We start from the raw sequence: 26,148 nt of genomic DNA on the forward strand, positions 1-26,148 counted from the left end.
TCTCAGGCAACTTAATATATCCAAGGGCAAAACAGGTCAGAGGTGAGGAATGCCGCCACGACTCCCCCAGGCCTGCATTCTTCTCTTCCCGCACTGCATGACTAAGCTCAGAAGAACTCACAGAATGTCCAGGTGGCTTGGAATGGCTCTCTCTTGAAAAATCACAAAGTGAACCACTACAGAGGATGCAGCGGGTCGCAAAACTACACAAATGCCTGGGAACAACGTAACTGATCCCTCCAGCCAAGTGCCGCTCTCGTTTTCTACACAAGTTTTCCCACAAATGGAAAAGTTTTTTCCAACTGGGCCAATGTAGAACAATCTTCAAGCAAAGACAAAATCTCCCCTAATTCTGGAAAGAGGCAGGTGTGCATTTTAAAAAACATGCCACATTATGTAGACCATTCACCAAGAGCCCAAAGGCTAATTTTTCCTTACAGGTTTTACAATGCATATTGAAAACAGCTGGAAGGTATACAACTTTTAAAAACAAAACAAAACTTGGGAACAGTCATACAGACAACTCATATGAATATTGATTGAGTCAGACCACTGGCCCATCAAACTCCGCTTTTGTCTCCAAAAACTAAAAAAAGAAAAAAGTAGCAGCTCTCTAGGGTCTCGGGTGGAGATATTTTCCAGCCCTGTTATTGGAGAGCCCTTTAACTGAGGGTGCCAGGAATTGAACTAGGAACCTTCTCCCATGCAAGGATATGGACTACCACTGTGTATGCCATGGGCCCACTAAGACTTAGCTGAATAGACAACTGAGAGATACATCTGAATATTTCCTAGTTGTCAAAGAGACATGTCATATATATCATATGCAGTTTAAGACTGTATGTAGCTATGTAAAAGGAAATGCAAGAACTGGCCCTGAGAACATCAGTGAAAGTCCACTGGTCTCCTGAAAGGCACAGTTTTCCTGTGTGTACTCACTACCATCAATAGACCACCATCAATAGACCACACCCATTTTTTACATACCCACCTTAAAGGCGCTTCTCAACCCACCCACCCCAAGTGTTATGGAGTGGATTTTTTAAAAACTCCAAGCTGTCCGGGAGGGTGCAAGGCAGAGCCAGGAGCACACTGGCAGGCAGAGGGAGTCGTGATGGGTGTCGGCAAGTTGTCCCCATTATGCACAGGCTCTCCTTTCAGGAGAAGGGTGGTCCTCCAACGCAGCTGAGGTAGAATTAGGAGAGAAGTCCTTCCCTGTCAGGGAAGAAGATCTTCCTGTGGCAGCGGAGGCGGCAGTGACTGTGTCGGCTGCTACTAACCCAGCCAGATCACTCTCTCATCATCCTTCCCAATCCTCCTTGGAGCCTCCGGTCTGAGACTGAGGAGGAGCAGGAGGAAGTTATTCTGCTTCCTGTTCCTGGATCTTCTCAGCCCCAGAACGAGGGTGGAGGTCCCCAGAAAGAACCAGCAACTCTAGTACCACCACCACCAAAACGAGGCCAGACCGGCTCTGAGGGCAGGGTAGTGTGGGACCACTTTGAGCTCCACCCTGGTGACCCAACCCATGCTGTCTGCATCCACTGCAGGGTACAGGTCAGGAGGAGGAAGGACCCTAAGCACCTTTCAACATCAGGCATGCTGCTGCACTGCAACAGCATCACCCGAGGGCTCCTGCTGTCAGCAATAGGCCTGGTGTGCCCCCAGCTAGTGGCAGCAATAGAGTGGCAGCTCCTTTTCCCCAGCAGGGGAAGTTGCCTGCAAGGTAGATGCACTCAGTGGTCGCCCAAAATCTCATCACTCAAAGCCCTTGCCGAGATGATGGCTTTGGATGAGCAACCATTTCAGGTGGTGGGGAATGCCGTCTTCTACCAGCTGCTCCTACTATTTGCCCACGACTATAAAATCCCCCCCGCAAACCACCTTCAGCAGTCAGGTGACGCCCTTCCTGTGCCAGACATGCAGGGAGGCCATGTTGGGGCACATCGTGCACTTCATTGCGGATCAGTGGACCAGCTGCAATGGACTGCACGCTGCTTTCTTGTCCCTCACGGTACACTAGTGGGGGCAGGAGAGTGAGAGGACAGCTACTGGTGGCATGGCTAGTCCCTCCCATGCAACAAAGCAGAGGTGTTGTCTGCTGCATGTGGAAGTGGTGAACACTGACAACATGGCAGATGAGCTCAGCAATGCTGAACCAGGCTTTGCCTGCCACTCTTCTCCTTGAAAAGGTGATGGCTGAGCTCCAGTCCACACTGACCACTGAGGAAGCAATCACCTTGGCAAGTCGGCTGAGGACTGGAGAGGTAGATTGGCTTAGGACACCCTTGGGTGCACTGGCAGCACATATTTTGTCCTGCCTATGTGACCCAAGGATGAAGGGCAAAGCTGTCACCTCTGACCAGATGCCCAGGCGGAGGGACCTCCTGGTTGAAGCAGTTAGGCGAGCTGAGAAGAGGCTGGGTCACAACCAGGAAAAGGGTGCCCCTAGCAGCAGCACCGCTACCATTTCCTGGTGCAGCAGCATGATGACCCTGGCATGGCCAAAAGAGCTGATAGTTCCACCTCAATGTTCCACCCGGTGGTTCACAGAGGGCTACCTTAGTGCCTCACCAGGGTGACAGGAGAAGCCCACTGGGTCCTGCAGCAGTGCTGAGCAGTGTGTTCTGCAGTACCTATAGAAGCCAGTGGCAGGCCAGGAGATGGAGCCAATCCACTTTGGGGCAATGCATCACCAAGTCTGGCTGGACTTGGATGCTGATACTTGGATGCTGACTTGGTGGAGTGGCTGGTTTTCCTGAAGGCCAACCTCTCTCTGCTAGGCTATCTAGAGCTGGTTACAATGGGTGAGTGACTCATGGTAAACCCCCTCATTACAACACCACTGGCAGCTCGCCCCACCCTGGCCAACCCCCAAACCAGATGTGTGACATTCTGCCCATTACTGCTGCTGACATGTGCAGACACACATGCATACCACCACCATGGCCAATGATGAGAAGATGGATGGATGCCCTGACCCATGTATCAAGCTGTCAGCTGTGGTCCAGTACCAAACTGAGGCCATGGTGTTATCCAGACACAGACAGGGAGACAGCAGTGTCACAGCGCAGAATATACAGATGCTGGAGAAGAAAGAAGATTCAACTTTTTGTTTCTTCTTGTCAGACCACTGGTCCATCTAGCTCAGTATTGTCTACAGGACTCTGTCTCCCTGTGGCAGGCAGGATGGCAGGAAGGAAGGTTTGATTTTGTGTTTTTCTTGTCAGCACCACTGGAGTATAATATGTTGTGTTATTGTTGCTATAACTATGTGGTTTTGCTCAATCTCAGATTGACAAAGGCAGAACTTGGGTGCCTGGCTTCCTTGAGTTGTGGTTCATTCATCTGTTTATGAAACAGTGTTGTTGCAAGAAATGGACAGTGGCAGCTATGTGTAATTTCTTGGTGATTACTGTGATGAGCTCATGTCTGGCCTTGAGATTAATTTATGCTTCACTCTGCTCTGCAATCTTCATTGCAAGGTATACTAAGTCAAAATGTGGCTGAAGTTGCTCTAGTTGGGTGTATGGCTATGCTTGCTGCTAAGGGTGCTGCTGTGGCAGCTGTTGCAATGCTAGGAAGAAACGTAAAGGAGTTATAATTGTATGCAAGAGCAACTTGCCAATGATGTTACTGCAGCACAGGCACTATGGCTGGCTGTGGGTTCTGGGTCAGCGGTTCCTTTTTTGGCCATGTTTGGACTGTCTTTTAAATGTGTGTTCTGTGTTGGTAGGGCCAGATTCCCTTTTACTGTGTGCTTCTGCAGTGCTTTTCAAGACAGGGTTGCAAAATTGTGCACTCTGTTCAGCCATAGGGAACAATGGGGAACTCGACTGGTCCCCATGGGTAGCTTGTGGGGACACCAAAAGTGAGCTTGGTGGTATGGCATGATGGGTGCTACCTACCACCTAAGCCACAGAAGAAAGCAGGCAATTTAACCATTCCCCATAGGATCCTATGGGGATTTCTATAGGAACTTTCCCCCATAGGATCCTATGGGAGTTTGGGGAAATTATAAATTATAAATTTATAATATAATAATTTTAAAATTAAAAATAATTTAAAAGTCGCCCACTTGCCCATTTCTTTGGTAAGCTGGGTGGTAGGTAGCACCCATCATGCCCTACCACACATCCCACTTTGGTGTCCCTAGCTACCCATGGGGAACAATGGGGTGTTTCCAGTTCCCCATTGTTCCCTATGGCCAAAACACTTATTGTTTTGAGTTGTTTTTGTCAAAACAGCCAGCTTGGCCACTGTTTCGATGTAACATTTCAAGTATTTTATGTTTCGTTTTGAGCTTGAAATGAAACAAAATCCTTTTGTGCACACCCCTAGCAAATTCCTCCACACCAATCCCTCTGTCTGGATGATAGTCACCCAGAAGCCTATGCAAGCTGGAAACTACCAATGCATTTATTCTCTCCACAGCTATCCATCATAGCCCTAGACCCATGCAATTGCATAACAGCCCAGTGAACAGCCCTTAATCGGCACAGCTAAAACAAAACAAGGAAGTACAATGCTGCATGCCACATGCTCAGGGGACTTTACATCCTCAATTTCACATGGGAAGGCGTGTGGGATAGCACCCTCCTGCCACAAAAACAAAAATCCAAGAGTTGCCACATCATAGACAATGAAATGCAAGAACCAATTCCCCAAACAACTAGAATAGTTCTACCAATAAGCAAGGCAAGGTGGTCAATTTGGGGAGGGTATGATGATTAAATGGCAGCAAATTGTCAATTGCTTAGTTAATTGTAGGAACATAGGAAGCTGCCATTTACTGAGTCAGACCATTGGTCTATCTAGCTCAGTATTGTCTTCACAGACTGGCAGTGGGTTCTCCAAGGTTGCAGGCAGGAATCTTACTCCTATCTTGAAGATGCCAGGGAGGGAACCTTCTGCTCTTCCCACAGAAGGTTCTCACCACAAAACCAGCTCTCATGTGGGAGTTATATGTAGGATAGATTTGGCGAACCATTTTGTCCATTAACATGACAACTTAAAAAAAAACCACAACTTTATAGTGCTACCACATGGTAGCAGTAAACAGATTCAGAAAATACCGAATTGCCACACCATCTCTGCCATTGCCATTACATTTTTTGCAAAGCAGCCCAACTGATAGCCAGGGTGTTGTGTATGTTACCTTGGTATGAGATGAAAGCCTCCCATTCTGTGCTGCAGTTGTACTGTTAAACATGTATGTCCTTGGCCAAGCAGCTTATCACTGATAAGAAGAGAGCTGGTCTTGTGGTAGCAAGCATGACTTGTCCCCTTAGTTAAGAAGGGTCCACCATGGTTGCATATGAATGGGAGACCTGATGTTTGAGCTCTGTAAGATGTTCCCCTCAGGGGATGGAGCCACTCTGGGAAGACCAGAAGGTTCCAAGTTCCCTCCCTGGCTTCTCCAAGATAGGCCTGAGAGAGATTCCTGCCTGCAACCTCGGAAAAGCTGCTGCTAGTCTGTGAAGACAATACTGAGCTAGATGGACCTATGGTCCAACTCAGTCTATGGCAGCTTCCTATGTTCCCAGAGTGGCTCCATCCCCTGAGAGGAACATCTTACAGTGCTCACACTTCTAGTCTCCCATTCATATGCATCCAGGGTGGACCCTGCTCAGCTAAGGGGCAAGTCATGCTTGCTACCACAGGACCAGCACTCCTCTGGTCTTGTCATATGGACCCAGTGAATTGGTCTTCAATTGTCATATGAAACACTGCATTATAAAGGGGGCATCATTTGGATCTCGTAACATTGTGGGCTATCCTCATCTCATTCACAGACAGACTGAGCCATGTGACAATGAAGTGGTGCAGGCAGGCATGGGCAGCCCTTCCATGAGGCAGAGTGACACAGTCACTTCAAGCATGGGTGTGAGGAGCAGTACAGGAAGTGGCAACCTACAGCATGCCACAGTCCTTCCTCATCCTGCTGCTCATTTTCTTTTCCTCACCCCACTGGGGTGCGCTTCTTCTTCCCTCCCATCCCAACTTGAGTGCCCCTGCCACCACTGTCTGGCTTGGTGGCCTAGTCTGAGAATGCTTGTGTGTCACCTCAGCATGATCTGAGGACGCTGAGCTCCTACCAACAGATGGTGGTGGGTGTCATAGTAGCCTCCTCTCAGGCAGTACAATGTCTTGGATCCCCTGTGAAGCCCAGCACGTATAGGCTTCAGAAGACTCATGAAGGCCAACACATACACGACCAAAAAGGAGGCCAAAAATTATTCCCTTCTTACATTCTGAATCACAAACTGTAGGGTAGGTGTGCACAGAAGAAGCCAAAAAGGAGAGCTATTTAGAATGGTGTCTACAAGGTGGCTGTTTTGATGCATGCAAATATACTGCTCTCTCCATTCAGCAAGCTAGGGAGGGGAGAGGTCATAGTGATGTGAAGAAAACCATTCCAAGAATACAGTTGTTGCTCTTAAATAAATTATAAAGAATAATAAGTGGCTGCCACTACCAACCAGTGCTCTCTAAGCACCCTCAAACCCCTTCAGAAAGTTTCAAACTCTTAAAAATAAAATAAAATCCAAGGAAGTCCCTCACCCCCAAATGGAGCAGAGAATCTCAGGGGCCATTTCTCCTCATCCAGCATGTGTAATGTCATAATCACTAGTCAAAAAGTGCTTGAAACATTCACACAACCTTATTTCACAGTCCATTATTACAAACTGATCTGCTAGGTGCAGGGTCAGAGGAAGCACTCCATATTGACTGTATATGGCTGCTTCAGTGCCGGCAAAATGCATTTTCTGACAATAGAAATGCTGCTTTAAGGAATGTCTGTATCTTGTATGATCTCTGAGAAACAACTGTGCAATTATCACACTAACCAAAAAAAAAAATCATCTACAAAGACCCTTATATAGAAATTGTTTACAACTCCGGTTCCAATTCAATCTACTATTAACAAATTGATCTATTAATCACACCAGTAGTTTAGTTTGTGCTTTCAGTCTTCTAAGCGTATCACAATGAAACTAGATCCATTCCGATGGGAAAACTTTGTTGGAAATGACAGGTAAAATAAGATGGTATGCCCACAGAGAAAACCTTATTAAAAAGAGCTTTCAGATTCTTCCCTTCCCACCCCCCCACACAACCACAGGGCTACCACCCCAGGGAATTTTTGTAATTGGGGCAGAAGCAAGAAAGAATGCCAGAGAACAGTGAGAGTGTTATTCATTTGAGAAGGAGGCTGCAAGGGCTACCTTGCATATTAGAAAGAGTGATGCCTCCCTCCCTCTATGATATTTCAGTGTCTCTGTCTAATTTACTGTGACCACAGGGGAAAACTGAGCCCTTTAAAAAAAGAAAGAAAACCTGTAATTTCTTCCCAGGCAGTCTTGAGAGAGTTTATCAGAATATAAACTTTTCAGAACAAGCTCTCTTAAGAATAACCTAGTGAAGCACAAATCGTGAAGGGCAAACCTCCCTGTTCTGACTGACAAGATCTGGATCCAAAGTTGTCATGAAATTCACTGGGTAGGTGAGCAAATCATTCCGTCTTAGTCTAATCTAGCTTGCAGGGTTAGGAGAAAATCCCATGCACACTGCTCACTGAAGGAAGGAAGAGTTACAAGTGTGATAAATAAAGCTTTTTAAAGGATGCATTTTCCTCCACACCATCACTCCATTCTCAGTTTATGGGAAATATTTATATGGACATTTGCTCCTTTCCACCCCAGGGTAAAAATAAAGATCTCACAATGTCCCGCAAATACCAAAAGAAATTAGGTCCTTTATATCCTGAAACTTCAGATTCCCTTCTGCTAAAAGTGCAACTCTGAAACAGATCCCCCGTCCCTTCATTACTGTCATCACAAACTGGGTGAAGGATACAAAACACATTTTTGGACCCATTTTATGCCTTGAGTAGCCCAGCTAAAAATGCAAACATTTGATCTGTGACCATAAGACGACACACTGCACTAATACAGCCACACAGCTAAACAAACTGAATTCCTACAGCAGTAAATTTGGGACACATTTGGAGCAACTTCCTATATTGCTTCATACAGACAAAGAGTTTAAGCACAAAGTTACTAGAGGGCATGCTTGCAAAGCAGCATATAGGCTGCATGGATCACCATCAGGGTTGCCTCAATCCAAAGAGGGAGGATATATCATGCTAGTTCCATAAACAGACTTGGCTGGGGTCACAGGAAGAGCTTCTCAAGCTTGGGCCAATTTGAGGTGATGAGAGGATGTTCTAAACTGTATTGAAAAACTAAAAGTTAACAAATCGCCAGGGCCAGATAGCATCCACCCAAGAGTTCTGAAGGAACTCAGATGTGAAATTGATGGTCTCCTAGCAAAAATATGTAACTTGTCCCTACAATCAGGCTCTGTACCAGACTGGAAAGTAGCCACCATAACGCCAATTTTCAAAAAGGGACCTAGATAATATCTGGGAAACTACAGGCCAGTTAGCTTAACTTCTTTGCTGGGTAAATTGTTGGAAAGCATACTTAAGGACAAAGTTGTTAAACATCTGTCTATATAATTAATTCTCTTAGCCGGCATGCGTGTCCAGGATTTGGCAGCGGAACTCTCGCGACACTCTGCAAGAGTTCCAGTGAGAGGCCCGGCCAAGTGAGGAGGAAGGAGGAGAGGGGGAAGAAAGTGGTGGCAGGCGGGTGGGCAGGCGGAGGAGGGGGGAGAAAAAAGCGGTGGAGGGTGGGGGAGAGAAAAGCGGTGGGCAGGCAGGCTGAGAGAAAAGCGGAGGCGGGCATAGGGGGGGAGGAAAGGTGGCGGTGGGCAGGTAGGTGGGAGAGAAAAGCCATGTGGGTGGGCGTGGGCTATCTTGGGCTATCGTGGGCTATCCATGGGGGCGGGCATGGGGGGAGAAAAAAGCGGCGGCGGCAGGCAGACAGGAGGGAGAAAAAAATGGCAGTGGGTGGGTGGCGAGGCCCTTTTTGGCCGCCCGCCGCCCAGTGAGGCTCTGTGTGTGGGGAGGGCTAGAGAGTGTGGGGCTAGAGGGAAGAGGAAGAGAGGAGAGACTGGGGCAGGAGGGAGAGGGAGGAGGAAACAGCCAGCCCCAAAGTGCCACACAGATGCTCTGTGTGGAGTCAGCTTATAGAAGAAAAGGCCCTGAAGGCAGAGAACCAGCATGGTTTCTGCAAGGGCAAACTTCACTTCACTAGCCTTTACAAGAGCGTCAACAGGCATGTGGATAAAGGTGATCCGGTTGACCTAGTATACTTGGATCTCCAACAAGCTTTTGACAAAGTTTCCCACCAGAGGCTAGCGTAATCTTAGCAGTCATGGCATAAGGCGACAGGTTCATGTGTGGATTGGTAACTGGTTGCAGGGCAGGAAACAGAAGATAGGAATAAATAGACAGTTCTCTTACACTGAAGGAAATAAGGAGTGCTACACCTGTAAGCCTGCCATCACCAAATTAGAGGTAGGCAAATATTAGTAAACCTGTCACCCCAAATGGTGACATTGGCAGGGTTTCCCCATCTTACTTCCTTTTTAATGGATTTTTCCTGACACATGCTCACCTGAAAGGTACTTTCCCACCATAATAGCCAGACTGGGAAGTGAACATAAGAACAGCTCTGCTGGATCAGGCCCAAGGCCTATCTAGTCCAACATGTCTCACACATTTTCAGTTGCTGGCAGATATGGTAGAAGAGGAGGAGGTGGGTAAGAGCAGAAACGTTCCTTAGAACTTCTTATGAGGTAGCCCACGCACAGTTCCCCTGCCCACAGGTGCTTCCCTACCAATTTCAATGGAAGGACTTAAACAGCCCCCACACAGGGCTATATATTGGTTTCTTCTCTGAAGCGAAAGGGGAAGCCCATACGCACATTGGACCAAACAGTTGGGGCAGTCATAATTCGGGCTCTGCACTGCATCTCCTGCTTTGCTTTTTGTTCTAGTCAGGTTCATCCAAAACTGCTGCAGAGTATGTGTCTGGGAAACCTCAATGAGTTTAAGAAAATATCAAAGCTGGGCTGCTAGGTCAAGACAGTACGGTCAGTTCTCTTGGAAAGATGCAACATCAAGAGATGAGAGTTCCATAACAGAACCAATACAACTCAAGCAGGGACTGACTAATGAAACACTGGTGCAAACGTTCACCATGTGCCCCAGAAGAGGCACAATTTTTGCCCATCTCCCTTCCCTCTGAAGCCTGTTGTGCCTTCTGAAGTTCTGTCATCTCTGAGGGCTGTGCAACCCTCAGGGACCTATTGTAGGAGAACACAGTGAGCTCTGGAGGAAAAGAAAGAGTGACTAAAATTGTCCCTTTTGAGGAGCACACACACACTGCTGCTACACCAGCAGTTCCGGTGGATTTTTCATCCATTCCGGTGGATAGAGCCAGCGTGGTGTGGTGGTTAGAGTGCTGGACTAGGACCGGGGAGACCCAAGTTCAAATCCCCTTTCAGCCATGATACTTGCTGGGTAACTCTGGGTCAGTCACTTCTCTCACAGCCTAACCTACTTCACAGGGTTGTTGTGAAGAGAAACCTAAGTATGTAGTACACTGCTCTGGGCTCCTTGGAGGAAGAACAGGATATAAAATGTAAAAATAATAATAATAATAATAATAATAATAATAATAACGTCAGCCGGTATCTTTAGAAATCAGCTTCCATATTTAAGAAAATAATCTGAATTAACAGACATACTCAATCGTTCTTTCACCAGACGTCTGTGTGGGGAAAGCATTTCTTCCAATTTAGCTAGGCCGATGGGGAAAGCAACGTTTACTTTATAAAGGAAAAACCTATATCAATTTCTTAGATTTTCAGTTGCTGGCAGATATGGTAGAATAGGGGAGGTAGGTAAAGAGCAGAAACGTTACTTAGAACTTCTTATGGAGGTAGCTCCTTAACCTCACTGAAGCATCAAGGATTTTGCCCTTGGAAATCATAGCTACAATTAACTATTGGGTCAACAGAGAGGTTGAGGAATAGACCCACAGGGAATAAGACTGCAAATGTAAAGGATCAGGGCTCATGTGTAAGAACAGGTTGAGCTTTACTAATTAACACCTACCCCTACCCCGCACCTTGAGAGTTACATATCACTAACTAGGTTTCTCAAACCACGAGGACTAGCAACACCTTCAAAACAAAATGAGGAGGAAAGCAGAGATTCTCAAGACTGAATAAAACCATACCATGGCATTTACTGATCAGAGCACTGGATTCCATGATACAGATTGTGGCAATGCAGATGCTTATTTTTTGTGTGTGTGTGTCTTCTGAATATAGATTGGTAGATAGATCTACTTGCTAAGCAGGGGGAGATCTTTCCAACCCATCTGTCAAAAGGCAGGAATGATTAACGTGTAGTGGTGAAGAGCCATGAAACTAGGTTACTGGAGGTTTAAAAATCCAGAAGAGCAGCACTTTTCAGCTGGGAACTAGAACAATTAAGGCGGCACTGATTTTGTACGAAGTCAGGGAAGCAGGTTGTCAGGTAATGGCAATTTCGGGCCAGAAACAGCCAACTGCTAGGACAGTGAATTGTTACATTTACAGAGATTTTAGAATTAGTTGAGAGCAATTAGTATTGCACAAATCAGAGGTGGGAATGGGCTCCAGGGCTGAAGACATTCCCCGCAACGAATAATTCTCCACTTCTACCTACTAAATTAAGCAAGTTAACTACGTCTGCCAAAGGTGGCAAAAATGGCTGCCCCTCCTTTTCATATCCTTGTACCAGGTCTGGGCATTAATTAAAGCTATAGCTGTGGAATTCCACAGGGTCAGCACAACCTGCCAATGGAGTATGTATTTTTCTCAGGAATGTTCTCTCCATGCAGTATGTTGCTAGGCAGAAGGCCAAGCACCTCAGCCATTCAAGACATTGCAGTTCATTACTGCCACAATATCACTGTGAGAACCTAGCCCTTATCCTTCGCTCCAGCAGTGAAACGATATTGGACACGGCTGTGGAATACATCGCTTGCAAGTCATCTGGTTTCCCTCCTACAAGCTTCACTATAATGCTTTAAGAAACATGCACATCTTCTGTGGATCATTTTGTTCTTAGCGTTATTTATATAAGACAACAGCTGTGAAACTGCAAATATATTCACAATATTTTACTACATTTGATTCGGTTGCTTTGTACCTAGAAAGCATTCCAGCCATCTAGAGACCAGATGCTCCAGTGGGATAAATATTTTTTTGTTTTTATCATTAAAAAGAAGAAATAACCTCAAGTTTAGGCTAGAAATATCAGCTATCCTGCTGAAGTTTAGACTGTGAGCCCATTTGAGACATGGAATAATTCTACCTTTCTTATGTAAACTGCTTTGAGAACCTTTTTTGTTGAAAAGCAGGACATAAATATCACTCAATACTATTATTATTAATAATAATAATTCAGCCCTAGGATGGCTGAATTTTATTATCAATGTTGTTGCTGTTATTATAGATATCGTTGCAGAATATAGGCCGTTCCCAGTAAAGTTGCTTTTTGTAATTGGCTGATGGTGATTTCTGTGGCCCCTATGGTGTTGAGGTGCTCTTCAAGTTGTTTTGGAATTGCACCTAGGGTGCCAGTTACCACTGGGATTACTTTGGTCTTTTTCTGCCACAGCCTTTCAATTTCAATTTGTAGATCTTTGTATTTGGTGATTTTTTCTATTTCTTTTTCTTCTATTCTGCTATCCCCTGGTATTGCTATGTCGATTCTTTTAACTTGTTTTTCTTTCTTCTCGACTGCAGTTATATCTGGTGTATTGTGTGGCAGATGTTTGTTTGTTTGTAGTCGGAAGTCCCATAATATTTTTACATCTTCACTTTCTACAACTTTTTCAATTTTATGGTCCCACCAATTCTTGGCTACAGGTAGCTTGTATTTTTTGCAGATGTTCCAGTGTATCATCCCTGCTACCTTGTCATGTCTTTGTTTGTAGTCAGTCTGTGCAATCTTTTTACAACAGCTGATTAGGTGGTCCACGGTTTCATCTGCTTCTTTACAAAGGCAGCACTTGCTGTTTGTTGTAGATTTTTCAACTTTTGCTCTTATTGCATTTGTTCTTAGTGCCTATTCTTGTGCAGCCAGTATTAAATCCTCTGTTTCTTTCTTAAAGTTGCCATTCTTAAGCCATTGCCAGGTCTTGGTGATGTCTGATTTTCCACTTATATTGTGCAAATATTGACCATGCAGGGGCTTATTTTTCCATTTTTCTGCTCAGTGCTTGACTTGTTCTTTCTTGTAGGCCTGCTTGGTTTCATTGGTGTTGAATAGTTTCTCATTACTGAACATTTTAAATGCATCTTCTTCACTGTCCTTTATATATTCTTCAAGGCCTCTTTTCTCCTCCTCTACTGTTTGATGGACTTGCAGCATTCCTCTTCCACCTGAGCTGCGAGGGAGGTATAGCCTATCTACATCACTGCGGGGGTGTAGAGCATGATTGATGGTCATGATTTTCCTGGTCTTACGATCTCGCGTCTCTAGCTCTGCCTGGGTCCAGTCTATTATTCCTGCACTGTATCTGATAACAGGTATAGCCCAGGTGTTTATGGCTTGTATGGTGTTCCCACCATTGAGTCTGGACTTGAGGATTTTTCTAACTCTCCTGATGTATTCACTTCCAATTTTTCTTTTAACTTCAGTGTGTACAATGTTATCATCCTGGAGAATGCCAAAGCATTTGAAATGTTCTTTCTCTTCCAGGTTCTTGATCTTGCTTCCATTGGGCAGTTCTATTCCTTCTGTTTTTGTTATTTTTCCTCTGTTCATTATTAATGCAGCACACTTATTATTATTATTATCATTATCATTATCATCATCAGCAGCAACATTATAGTTGGAATGGCAGCCATACTTAGATTTCTTTTGTGGGAGGTTTGAGGAAGCAACCTAGTTTCTGGCTGTTCTGAGTTGGCAGAGCTGGTCCAACAAGATATTAGGGATGTGCGCGCAACCATGGAGCTGTGGTATGACCCCGAGGTGGGGGGTGGCTCTTTAAGGGCAGGGGAGGGTGCACTTACCTCTCCCGCTGCTTCCCCCCTGCCGGCATGCCAGTATTTTCCAAAATCCATGAGGCGGCAGCATACTTCCCTACCACCCCTTTCCCCCATTGTTGGCTGGAAATGAGGAAGTATAGTCTGTCCGTGCGCATGCGACGTGTGTGATTGGTCCATGCGCAGACTACACTTCCTCATTTATGGCCAACAACGGGGGAAGTGGTGGCAGAGAGGTATGCTGCTGCCCCATGGATTTTGGAAAATATCGGAGCGCAGGCGGGGGGAAAGCAGTGGGAGGGTAAGTGCACCCTCCTCCGCCCTTAAGGAACCCCCCCCCCGGTGTCGGACTGGTGGAACCACCAGTTCTTCGAACCAGTTTGAAGGCCCATAGAGGACCTCCGGACCGGTTTTGTGCACATCCCTACAAGATAGTGTGAGGCTTGGGAAGAAAAGCTCAAATGGCTCTCCTCCAAGAGTCATTGATGGGAAGAGGGGCTGCCTAAAAGCACTAACATGCTTTTGAACAGCAGCCATTCATTCAGTAGGGCAGGGATGGGGAACCTTGGCACTCCAGCTGTTTTTGGACTACAACTCCCATAATCCCCAGCCACAGAGGCCAATAGCTAGGGATTATGGGAATTGTAGGCCAACATCTGCAGGAGTGCCAAGGTTCCCCATCCCTGCAGTAGGGTTTGTGTTGAACAACTTCCTGTTGGATTGTGACCCATGCATCAGATCAGCCTCTCCCACTCTGCCACCTTGAGTAGTGCTCAAAATCTGCCAGCGGACATTGCAGCCTGATAGGCCTGCTTCTGCAATCTAAATCAGAGTGCTGATGACTACATCTCCTAGCAGTGGAGGAGAGTGAGAGTGATCTCTGTTCTTAGCACAAGAGAGAGTTACAGTTATGCCAAAGAGGAACAGTAGTTCTAAGTTCCCCCACAATATGGAAGACCTCTATCATGGTATTGCCTGTTTACAAGCTATAGTTGCACATTGCAATGCCATATGAAAGCACAGCAAATCATCTGAAGTATCCCTAAATCTGGGAGGTAAAGGTTGGTTGCTCAATGGTATGGAGAAGAGAGGTTTCTAAAATGCTCTTCAGCCACAGTCTCCATCATGGCAACACACTCTGCACTTCATACATTACATGCCTGAGCCCTCAGAACCGAAAACAAGTTCCAGCACTCAACCCTGGTTTGATATAAGTGAAGGAATCTAAGTAGCAAGAAACCTGCAGAAGTTGATTCCTCTGAAGCACTGATGCACAGATGCTGAAGATCACAAGAATTTTATTTAAAAGTATGAATAGATTATTACTGAAAGGTATTAATATTGCAAGAGAAAAACTTAATGCCTTGAAAATTTCCTGATCTTGGCAATGTAGGTTTGAATTAAACAAAAAGATCAGGAAAATTGCTTGTCTTAGAATTTGTAAAGCAAAATAAAGGAGGAAATCAGGATTATTTGTCTTGTGCAAGGCATATACTTTTGCCTGATGAGTCAGCAAGTTTAAGAGAACGCCTTCTTCATCAACCCCACCACCTATTAAGATTGTCTGGGGAGGTCTAGTTGCAGATGCCACCGGCTCGGTTGGTGGTGACGTGAAACTGGGCCTTTTCCGGGATTTCCCTGGGACTTTGGAACACACTTAACGAAATTAGAGCCTCCCCTTCTCTGGGTGTTTTTAAGAAGTAGCTGAAAACATACTTATTTAGTCAGGCCTTTAGATTATAGTTTTAAAGTTTTAGGTTTTAGAGGTTTTATCTGTATTTTAAACTGTTTTAATTGTGTTAATTATTTAATTGTGTTTTTAGATTGTGAACCACTCAGGGTCTTGCATATGGGGTGGCATAAACATGGGTCAGATAGACAGACACAGACAGACACGTTCTCTGTGGGGGAAAGCAATTTAGCTCCCATATATTCAGTATATTCTGTGGTCATTTCTGTATGTTCATAAATATGAGAAAATATTTGTTTAGCCCAAACATAATGGTCAGCACCCTAAGTTACTCAACAGTACTACTCAGGAGTAACTAAAGGACTCCTTGAGAGTAATTTAATCTGGCTGTCAGACAGTGCCTTTGCTGCTGCAGCCTTTTATCAACAACGAATAGTTATATACTACTTTTCAACAAAAGTTTCCAAAGTGGTTTACACAGAGAAATAATAAATAATCCACCTCCTGTCTGGAACCACAGGGATGCACATTGCATCAATGTGCAGTACAGAGACTGTGAGCATGCAGTCAGGTCAGCTGGCAGCCAGTGTGCAGAGTGGGAGCTTGTGGGGAAAGGAAACAAAGAGGAACACACCATTTGCGCACTTGCCACTCATGGCAAAAACACATAATCTGGAAAGTATATGGGCTGCTTGCACCCCACTGTAGTCAATTTGAATAGTATAGCTGTGTGTATTATATCACTAGGAAGACACGAATGGGAAGGGGGGGGAATTATGGAGTGTGTGGGAAGGGGAAGCAAACAAGATGTGCAAAATTGCACAATAGTTAGTAAACAATCTATATTATCTATATTATAATTTCTCTTAGTCGCCCACCGTGGGGATGCGTGTCTTTGGGGTGGAACTCACAACATGCTGCAAGAGTTCCCGGCAAAGACGAGAGCAAGGACTGAGAAATTGGGGCCTGATTGGGAAGGAGCCACACGAGGGAAGCGGCGGGCTCGGATGTGATGGGGAGGCGGCAGCGGGCCCGGCTGCGGTGGCGAGGCGGCAGTGAGGTGAGGAGGCGGCCCAGGGGGAATGGGCTGGCTTTAAAGCCGGCCAGAAACTGCGGGCGAGGTGGGGCGAAGGACCAGCCTGGGCAGGAAACATCAGCCCCAAATACCTCACAGATGTTCTGTGTGGGGTCAGCTAGTATAGCATATTTCACATTCATGATCTTTGCTAGCTGGGTGCAGCCAGCCCAGATCACAGCTCAGACAGCAAATTCCCTTTCCACGATTCAAATCAGTGGGCACTAGCATATTTCAACACACTGTTATTGTGATTTGCCCCAAGTCAGCTGGGTCTCAGTGAAGCTGGTTGTTGGTTTTTTTTGAAAAGCAAGGGGTAGGCCTTGCTCAGAGTCATACAACCTCTGTCTGGTAGATGGCGTTAAAGGAGATAGGGCAGTCACTGGATCAGAACCTTGATAAATTAATCACTTCTTCAGCATAGCAAACGCCCAATCTTATGCTCTTTACCTTCTGCATGATTCACACTGACGGATGAGCTTACACATCCAGCAAAATCACATAGTAGGGTCCTTCTTGTACTACTTTAGACTCTAGGGAGTGGGTAAAACTGCATTTTAGTTTTCTTTTACAGTAGAGAAAGATTCAAGCCTACTCCTCCAACAATATGCATGGTGCCTGGGCCCGTAGGAGGGCCTTCTCTGTGGCTGCCCCTCGTCCTTGGAACACCCTTCCCCCCAATTCATTCAGGCCCCTCCTTCGTGGCTTTTAAGGCCCTTCTCAAGAGCTACCTTTTTCGCCTGGCTTTTGCCCTTTATTTTATTTTAATTATTGCTATTGTTATTGTTCACCGCCTAGAGTCTTTGGAGGAAGTGGTATACAAGAAATTTTAAATAAATAATAAATAAATATGGTATTATGTGCAAGAAGCTTTTATATTGCTAGCAGCAGAAAATGCTACAGTCCCAGAAATGGCCTTGCTAAACATAAATGACCCAAGTGGAATTTGAGGGTAAAAAAGAGAAGTACAGATCCTAATTCCTCACTGTTGATTGTGGAGGCTAGTGGAGTGGTGCCCACCTCTTCACTTTCCAGGACCCATCATCACAGGGAATATAGTTATTTGCACTGTGCAAAGTAGAAAAAAGAACTGTAGTATAGTCACAAGATTTCACGGCCGATGATATTTCCAGGGAGGGAGGGCAGGTTCAATGTTATGTACTCCTGTTCATAAAATGTATGTCAACAGTATACAAGTGAAGTATACTCTTCTGAATAATTTTCTCCAAATGTACTGAAAAATGATTTGCTTCTGTTCACGAGAACCCAGATTTTCATTTATTAAAATATTCAGACTGAATGTTATGTGTATGAGTTCATCTTGATCAACCTACCACCACATCTCCTAAATTATTCCAGTTAGAAACCAAAAGCACACACAACTTTCCAAATCCATAATTCATTGCAATGTTTCCAAGATGACATCAGCTGCTCAGGTACAAATATTCAAGATCCAAGCAGAGGTAAAACCAGTGTTCCAAAACTAGAGTAACAACTGTTGCATTTGCAAGAGTAAACAAGCACCATAAGAATTCAATTTGATCTAACATTATGCTTCTTCCCAGCCCATAATTGTCCTCCTCCTCTGCATGTTTCTCCCCCTCTCCTTCCACAGTTTAGACATCAAAAATCAGGTTAGCTTTTTCTGTTTATGCCAATATCAATCAAATAGAAGATACACACCTGACATCCACCTTTCTCCTAAATGAAAGCATGAGGAGCAGGATATGAGAAAGAGAAAAAGAGACAGGGCTTAGATTAAAAGAACTGCAGTTTTTAAGAAGTTCAAAAAGCAAATGGGAAAGATGCATACAAGAGTCAATAGCCCTAAAGACGGTGGTTTGGAAGTTGTGTTCCTAGGAACTTTGAGGTTCTTCAAAGGTTCGTTCATTTTCTCAATAAGATTACAAATAAAGAAGGAAATTGGGTCCAATTTACACTCTGAATGAACTTATTGTGTACCCTTAAACATGCCCCAGAACCCTCTGCAGTGCACAAGGGCTCCTTGGCAGATAAGCAGGCAAGGACAGGGTTCTCTTAAGGTAGAACATCTGAAAACAGCTGCCCTAAGATCTTAACTATGCTCCTCCTCTGTTTGCTAAATATGGGTGGGTTGAAATGAAAGTACTCAGACAAGTTTTTTGTTTTTGTGGAAGGAACAAGTTGTGACATTGTGGCTGCCATGAGTTCTTGAAGAGCTCATTGGCCGTGTGATCTGAAGAGTGTGGGATTCAATTCTGCTTACCCCAGAAGCCTCGACTTAGCCAGACATCAATTTTCCTCTGCCAGATAATAAAGTTTTGATTTTCTGGGTAGGTTTACTTGAACAGAACTAAAAAAATGTTGGAATCCCTTGGTTGTCTGGAGATATATTTCAGAATTTTTTTTTTTTTAAAAGTCACCCAAGTTTCTTTTATTTTTTTTAACAGACTTTAAAGACTCAGGAATGGTGGGTTTTCTTTTGTTTGCTATTTAATCCTTCCTATAAAATTACAAACGGTAAGGAATCTTTTTAGCCTTTTAAATTATGAATGTTAGGGTCCATGGGCATAATTTGTTGCCAATATTCCAAAACCTGCAATCCCTAACAAAATTCAAACAGAAAGGAACCCAAGGGTACAGGAATGTTGGAACAATACTGGAGGAGGGTTGAAGAAATCCCTTCATCCCTATTAGCGGCATGCATGAACCGCAGTTCAAACTGCAGCTTGAGCACTTTTGGGGAGTGGGAGCTTTAAGAAAGAGGAGAGCAGGTCCTTACCTGCTCTCTGCTGCTCCATGCAGCTTCCTGCAGGGGCAGCATGTGTCCCAGTTACCCCACGCAGTGCTAGCACACACATGACATCTGTGCATGTGCAGGCGCCCTTGGGATGCGTACCGCCCCAGCCGGAAGTTGCATGGGGCGGCAGAAAGCAAGTAAAGACCTGCTCTCCTCTTTCTTAAAGCTCCTGGTTCCCACTCCCAATGGTTCTTGAACTGCAGTTTGCACCGCGGTTCGTGCACACACCTAATCCCTATGAACGGCCATACTAGAAGAAACCAAAATGGAAACCTAATTCAGCCTTCTAATAGGTGCCTCTGGGAAGCTCACAAGCAGGGCATGAGCAGGATAACCACGTTGTTTGACTCTAGTATCTGAATGGTAATGAGAGGCATGTTGCTTGCTAAGGAAAGCACAGGGTGGGGAGGGGCAGAGTAATTCACCTGCCTTTAAAGGAACAGCAAAAATAAGATTAGCTAGCCCACAGGCTTTCATAAAGGTCTCATTGTGCTGGGCAGTTGCAGGCCAGGAGGGGGAAGGACTCTAGCAGGCAAACCAGAGATGCCTAGACAGCCTACAGGGCAGATGCAATCTTAGAGCAATGGATGAGAAATATGCTCGCTAGAAAGAGGCAGGGGGAGGACACAACATCTGCTATGAGCAGTCCACTTCCATCTGCCCGGTCTTATGGCAACAATATCATTAATGGTTTACAGTGTGCTTTTAATGTACTGAGTGCTCTACCATCTCTATCCCTTTTGAGAGTATTTTTCAGTACTATCCATGGCAGTATTGGTTCCCCATCTCTAAAGAAGGAATGGGGCCATTCTCCTCACTCTCCATTAGACCACACTTCCTCTCAAGATATATATATATATAATCCTGGGGGATGTTTTATAGCTACTTCCCTCAAACATAAAGTAATCTTATGTTTCTTTAACTAAGCTTTTTTCAGCAACAACTCCATTTTTCTTCTTCTCCTTGCCCTCATTTTTCCTTCTGGCTCCACCCCACCACCACCTCCCATACACATTATCTACAGGATCCCCACCAGGACAACCTTCTAATTAACCAAACGTGAAAGGTTGCAAGATATAGAATACAACAGGGGCTGTACTACATGCAACCGGAGAGGTGTGCTCCTTGCCTCATATTTTCTCCCATGTCTCTCTAAGAATGTGTCATTAGCAAGACATGTAATAGCATGACACACAGCATTTCCTCAGCCTGCCCCCCACCCCCTCAAAAGAGCCTGTGAAAAAGTATAGGAAAAGAGATGCTGGACATTATGCTGTCATTGCCATGCATCTTGCTTAACTAAGTATTACTGGGATGTGAGCACAGCCACACAATACCCCATTAATGTGAAGTTAGTTCTTGATCTGTGGAGGATCTTGACTTCAGGCTTCAAGCTCATAATTTATGAGCTTTTATGGACAACTCAAAGCAAAAGGCAGGAGGAGAAATTGATTGCAAGCTTACATGTACGGTGACAGTATGAAACCTAGTCTTTTCCTGCACTGTGAGAAGGGACTAAAAGCTTACTTGAAGGGCGAAAGAGGAATCCATCAGCACAGGCTGCTACTTGGAGCCTATGATCCACCAAAGATCAGAGCAGCACAACATATATAGTACTCAAAAATCAATCCCCTTCCATCAAAGCCCAGCAATTTTAAAACAGACCTAACAAATCTTCACAGCAGCCAAAAAGGAGTTGGGGAAGGAAAGAGGGAAAGAGGGGTGTGTATGGGGAGCGTGCACACTTGCACACGTTATACCTTTCTTACTTCCACAGATTACTGTGTCAGAGAAAAGGTTTACTAAAAAAATGAGATGCATCTCCCAGTCCAACACCTGAGCAAAAGATACTTACGTATTGTTGAGAATTTGGAGACGCTCTCCTTTCCTGAAAGAGAGATCCGATTCTGTCCGTGATTCATAATCATAGAGGGCCACAAATGTGGTGACTCCACCTGCAGTGGAGATCGATTCAGACAAGTTTAATAACCAAACACCATTCCACAGTAAATTTCATTAGGGCTGATCTATCTTAATGGCAGCATGTGCCAAGGAAATTAATGCACTTGAAGCACACTGACCCTAAATGGACATGGTACGTTTTAGTGGCAGTATGTGCCAATATCTTTTTCAGACTTACAGTCAAACTACACAGCATTAATCACGCCCATGCATTTCTGTCTTGTGTAGCTTTTAACAAGAGAACACCTTCAGGGGGCGATCTGGATCTGGGTGGAGTTAATCCTGTGTCCTTGTGCTTCAGCCTCAGTAAAGATCACGCCCCATCCCCACACCACTTCCAAGCTGCTACTTGTCCCAGAGAGAAAATGCCATAGCAGCCTCCCACCTAGGGAAAAGCACAACTTTTTTTGAGGGGTTGGAGTGTGATTGTCTTTGGGACTAGCGTGGTGAGAAAGTGTTAAACCTTTCTTATTGGGGTTGACACACTTGGAGAGAATTCCTGGACACAACTGCCAAAAAGAGGTGGGTGTGGGTGGGAACACCACAATTTAAAACCCTACTTTTTTGACTGGGATTAGAAAGAATGCTGAGTAGTGGAGTTTGGCAGCTGTTTTGTGCATTCCCCCCCACAGAGTTCTTTGCATAAGAGAGAGTTAGGATGTTTCCCCTCACAATTCAGTGGTAAAGCATCTGCTGAGCACAGAGGCGTTCTAACCCCTGGTCCATGGCCTCCAAGGCTCAAGGGGGCCTCCTCCCGCCACCGCAAGCCCTCCTGCCCCGTGCAAGCCATCCTCCTTGATATTCCAGCCGCCCATGTGCATGGCCGGGGGTAGGGGTGAGGCAACCAGGCCTGATCCCCACCTGTGGTGGCGGGTGGTGGATTGGTAACTGACGCTGAGCCTGACCATTCAGCTCAGCAGCAGTCCCCACCCCACCCATCTCTGTGGGCAGGGGAAGGGGCCTGCTCACCGCACCCCACCCCCACACATGGGCAGCTAGAATATCGGGGAGGAGGGCTCACACATGGCAGGGGGGACTTTGTGGCAGGGGTGGTCCAGGCGCCCAGCTCGCCTGGGTGTGCCACTGGCTTTGCATGCAGAAGGTCCTAGGTTCAATCCCTGGCTTCTCTACATAGGCCTACGATAGACTTCTGAGGCAGATGGACCAATGGTTCAACTCAGTACAAGGCACCTTCCTAGGTTCCTAACCCTTGCTACCTCTAGAGATTATCTAGAAAAGAGGGGAAGGGGTTCATTAAGCCATATATAGAATGCCAGCCTAGTCAGTTGGCAGCACTGGTGCCAGAGAAAGGGTAAGAATATGGGTTTTTTTAAACATTGACACCATGTAGCCACAATACCTGGAGAGAAGCACCAGAAAAAAATGGATAAAAGTCATTAAAATAATCTTCTCACTCAAACTCCTGGACATTTTGTATCTGGGTGACACTTTCCTTATATCTTGGACAGGACATCCAATTCCTGGACTATCCAGGCCAATCCTGGGCATGTGGCAACCCTACTTCCCACACTCTCACACACACACTGTGAGCCTAATCTGGATCAGAAACCCCTTTGGCTACTATACTTTAAAAAAAGTAAACCACACAGGCAGAAACACAAAAATCAATTTAACTTCATGTGTAGTTTTGACTCTTAGTATGTTTGGAACTCATCTACTACTTTAAAAAACAAACCCCTCATATCTAGATTTCTTCAGTTTATTATATTTGTACACCACCCCAAACTTGTATCTCTGGATAGTTCACAACAGCATTTAGATATACAAGGGAATATGTTTCACATAGGCGAAAGAAATAAGGGTCCAAAGTCATACTGACCAGCTATTCCTCCGCAGCGCTGAGGAGAGGTGACCATATCAGATGTATTTAAGCCCCCAAAGAGCTTTGCTTCTGGAGCTGTGCTAAATACACGGCTGGGAGTTTGATGGATGTCTGTAACGGTGGTCTTGCTAGGTGTCTGAGAGGCAGAGCAGCCACCGGGGATATTCTCCGTGGACTCCAGGCTGCGTCTCCGTTGACTGGGGTCTTTGGGTTTGCTCTTACTGCTCCCCATGATCCAAGCTGAAGGAGAAGACGACAATGACAACAAAGGTTAAGTTACTCTACTGAACTGAACCTGGGTTCTACACAATGTTGGTGTAGGGCTACCAGATCAAAAGCTGAAACAAGTCACAAAGAAACATAGGAAGGTTCATATTTATTTGTTTTATGGATTGATATACCGCCTCAACCTGCGTCTCTAGGTGATTTACAATACTTATTCTTACATCAAGGATCTCACTGCCCAACCTTCCACTACGACATATTTGTGATGAGTTTCCCCCACCTGTTCTATGTTGTATTCATTTTCTCTGCTGTGTTAAATGGTAGATTGTGTGCTGCACAATACCTCATCCACATGCACTTACACATATGTACACTGGAATCGGAATGCATCCACTCTCCATACCACTCAGATTCAACTACAGACTTTGAGGTGGGAGCTAATCCTGAAGGTGTTAGCAATTTACCACATTTTTAAGCATTAGAAAACAGAGACAGTTATGCTAAGTGGTTGGAGGGTATACATCAGATGGCCATGGGATCCAGAGGGGGGATAGGATGAGGTATCCACCTAGACCAAACCTGTTTTCCATTTGAAGGACCAAGTCATTTCGGGCAGCTCTATAATTGGGCCCAGATCAATCCAATGCCTAGGCTTGCCTGTTTTACAAAATTAAATATTGTGACTCTTATGCTTAGTATTTTTTAAAATTCATCTTTTTCCTCTCTTTAAAAAAAAGGTATTGTGAGTGGCAATTGAAGGGGGCAGTTAAAGAAGAGAGAGGAGCGGCAACTATCAAAGTACAGAGAGTATTTTTAACCTTGATTGAGGAATTCTTCTTTTCTAAAGAACTCCGAGGTCAGCCAGAGAGTTCGAAGAACAACGAAGCGAGTGAGACAGAGAAGACGGTTGTGTCTGGAGGATTTCAGACAAGGAGGAACAGAACGTGAGGCTCTGATGCTTCACTGCTCACGCATTAGTTAGGTCCACTGAGATTTCGCTTGCTGAATGACATGACTATATATCAGCATGACTGAAATAAGAGAGGGGGCATTGTCACAGCAAGCTTCAAAAGGATTACCCAGCTTGTGTGTGTAAAGCCATTGGCAGCCTTTTGCAGCGGCCATTTTCACACTCCAAGGAACTAAGATAATCACTTGCTGGTATGATGCAGTCACTACTAATCTTGTAAGTTCTGGGCGGGGTGGGGGGGCTTCCATGAGGCCAGGTGAGGTGGTTGCCTCAGGGGCAGGTGTGAGGAGGGGCACAGGGAGTGACAAGAACTATCATCATGGATGAACCTGCACAGATTGGAGGGAGGGGGGATGTCACCTCAGGCAGCAAAATTTGTTGGACACCCTGGAAACCTAAGTTTTCTCTTCTTGAGCACTTTGATGCCATACAGTCATCCCTTGCCAACCGCTAGGGCTCCTTTCTGTCAAAACCTCGCAGTTCACAAAATCACAGTTGGTGAGGCATTAAAGTCTATGGGAACCAGGGGATTAGGTGAACGACAGCTGCAAAAAGACCTAAAAATAAGAAAAGAGACAATACAAAAAAATTGCTAAAAAAAAAATCACAAAAAATCCTGCAATATCGCCAAGACTCCCCAAGAAGAATGAGCAGATTGAACCTCTGGACATTTTTTAAACTCCCCCCAAATCATTCAAAGGCATTTTAAATTGGCAAGGAACAGCAAGGTCAGCAAGAGGCATAAGCAGATCAAATCTCTGAACTCCCCAAAATCGCTGAACACCCCACTCCCAATACCAAAAAATATCGCCAGCCGTGGATACTTCCCATTTGCGTATACAACAACAAATATTTATTTACCACTTTTCAACAAAATTTCCCAAAGCGGTTTACATAGAGAAACAACAAATAAATAAGATGGCCCCAAACAGCTAACAATCTAAAAGGAAACATAAGATAGACACCAGCAACAGTCACTGGAGATACTGTGCTGGGGGTGGATAGGGCCAGTTACTCTCCCCTGTTAAATAAAGAGAATCGCCACATTTAAAAGGTGCCTCTCTGCCCAGCTAGCAGGGGACTAAACGGGGACTATATACTCAAAAGCGCGTTTGGCAAGGGATGACTGTACTATTGTTTGATTCCCTTTGCACATAGAAACACAATTATTTTGCAGCCAGTGAATTTCCTTTTTGGCTCTCATGGCTAAGAGCCATCAATGGATGGCGAACTGGTCTAATTATTTTGGAAACTACCTAAGGTTGTGTCACCTCACCATACCACACAGAAGTCAAGGGTCCATTAATGTTGACAGGATTGCCAATTATTATTATTATTCTTGTTTACACAGTCAGACAGGTGTTATTGACTGGTTTGTTTTATCCAGACATCGAGTCCTTCCCAAGGACCTGGGATGGCTGAATTTTATCATCAATACTGTTGGTTATTATAGATATCGTCGCAAAATATAGGCTGTTCCCAGTAAAGCTGCTTTTTGTAATTGGCTGATGGTGATTTCTGTGGCCCCTATGGTGTTGAGGTGCTCTTCAAGTTGTTTTGGAATTGCACCTAGGGTGCCAGTTACCACTGGGATTATTTGGGTCTTTTTCTGCCACAGCCTTTCAGTTTCAATTTCAATTTGTAG

At 45.0% G+C, this 26,148-nt stretch overlaps 1 protein-coding gene across 6 annotated transcripts in view; it reads right to left on the bottom strand.

Moving 5' to 3' along the window:
- Nucleotides 1-26,148, bottom strand: part of SRC (SRC proto-oncogene, non-receptor tyrosine kinase) — a 134,225-nt gene that overhangs the window by 28,749 nt on the left and 79,328 nt on the right. For 4 of the 6 annotated variants that reach the window (XM_053247350.1, XM_053247353.1, XM_053247352.1 and 1 more), the window contains 3 exons: nt 23,306-23,548; nt 21,359-21,458; nt 18,408-18,425 (listed from right to left, as the gene is read on the bottom strand). In XM_053247350.1, the coding sequence (XP_053103325.1) occupies nt 18,408-18,425; nt 21,359-21,458; nt 23,306-23,540 (353 nt within the window). In that variant the 5' untranslated portion in view covers nt 23,541-23,548. The remainder of the gene's footprint in view (nt 1-18,407; nt 18,426-21,358; nt 21,459-23,305; nt 23,549-26,148) is intronic. The other 2 variants (XM_053247355.1, XM_053247354.1) reach the window with 1 other exon arrangement.

This window comes from Hemicordylus capensis, chromosome 4 (assembly GCF_027244095.1).
Source record: "Hemicordylus capensis ecotype Gifberg chromosome 4, rHemCap1.1.pri, whole genome shotgun sequence".
NCBI lineage: Eukaryota > Metazoa > Chordata > Lepidosauria > Squamata > Cordylidae > Hemicordylus > Hemicordylus capensis.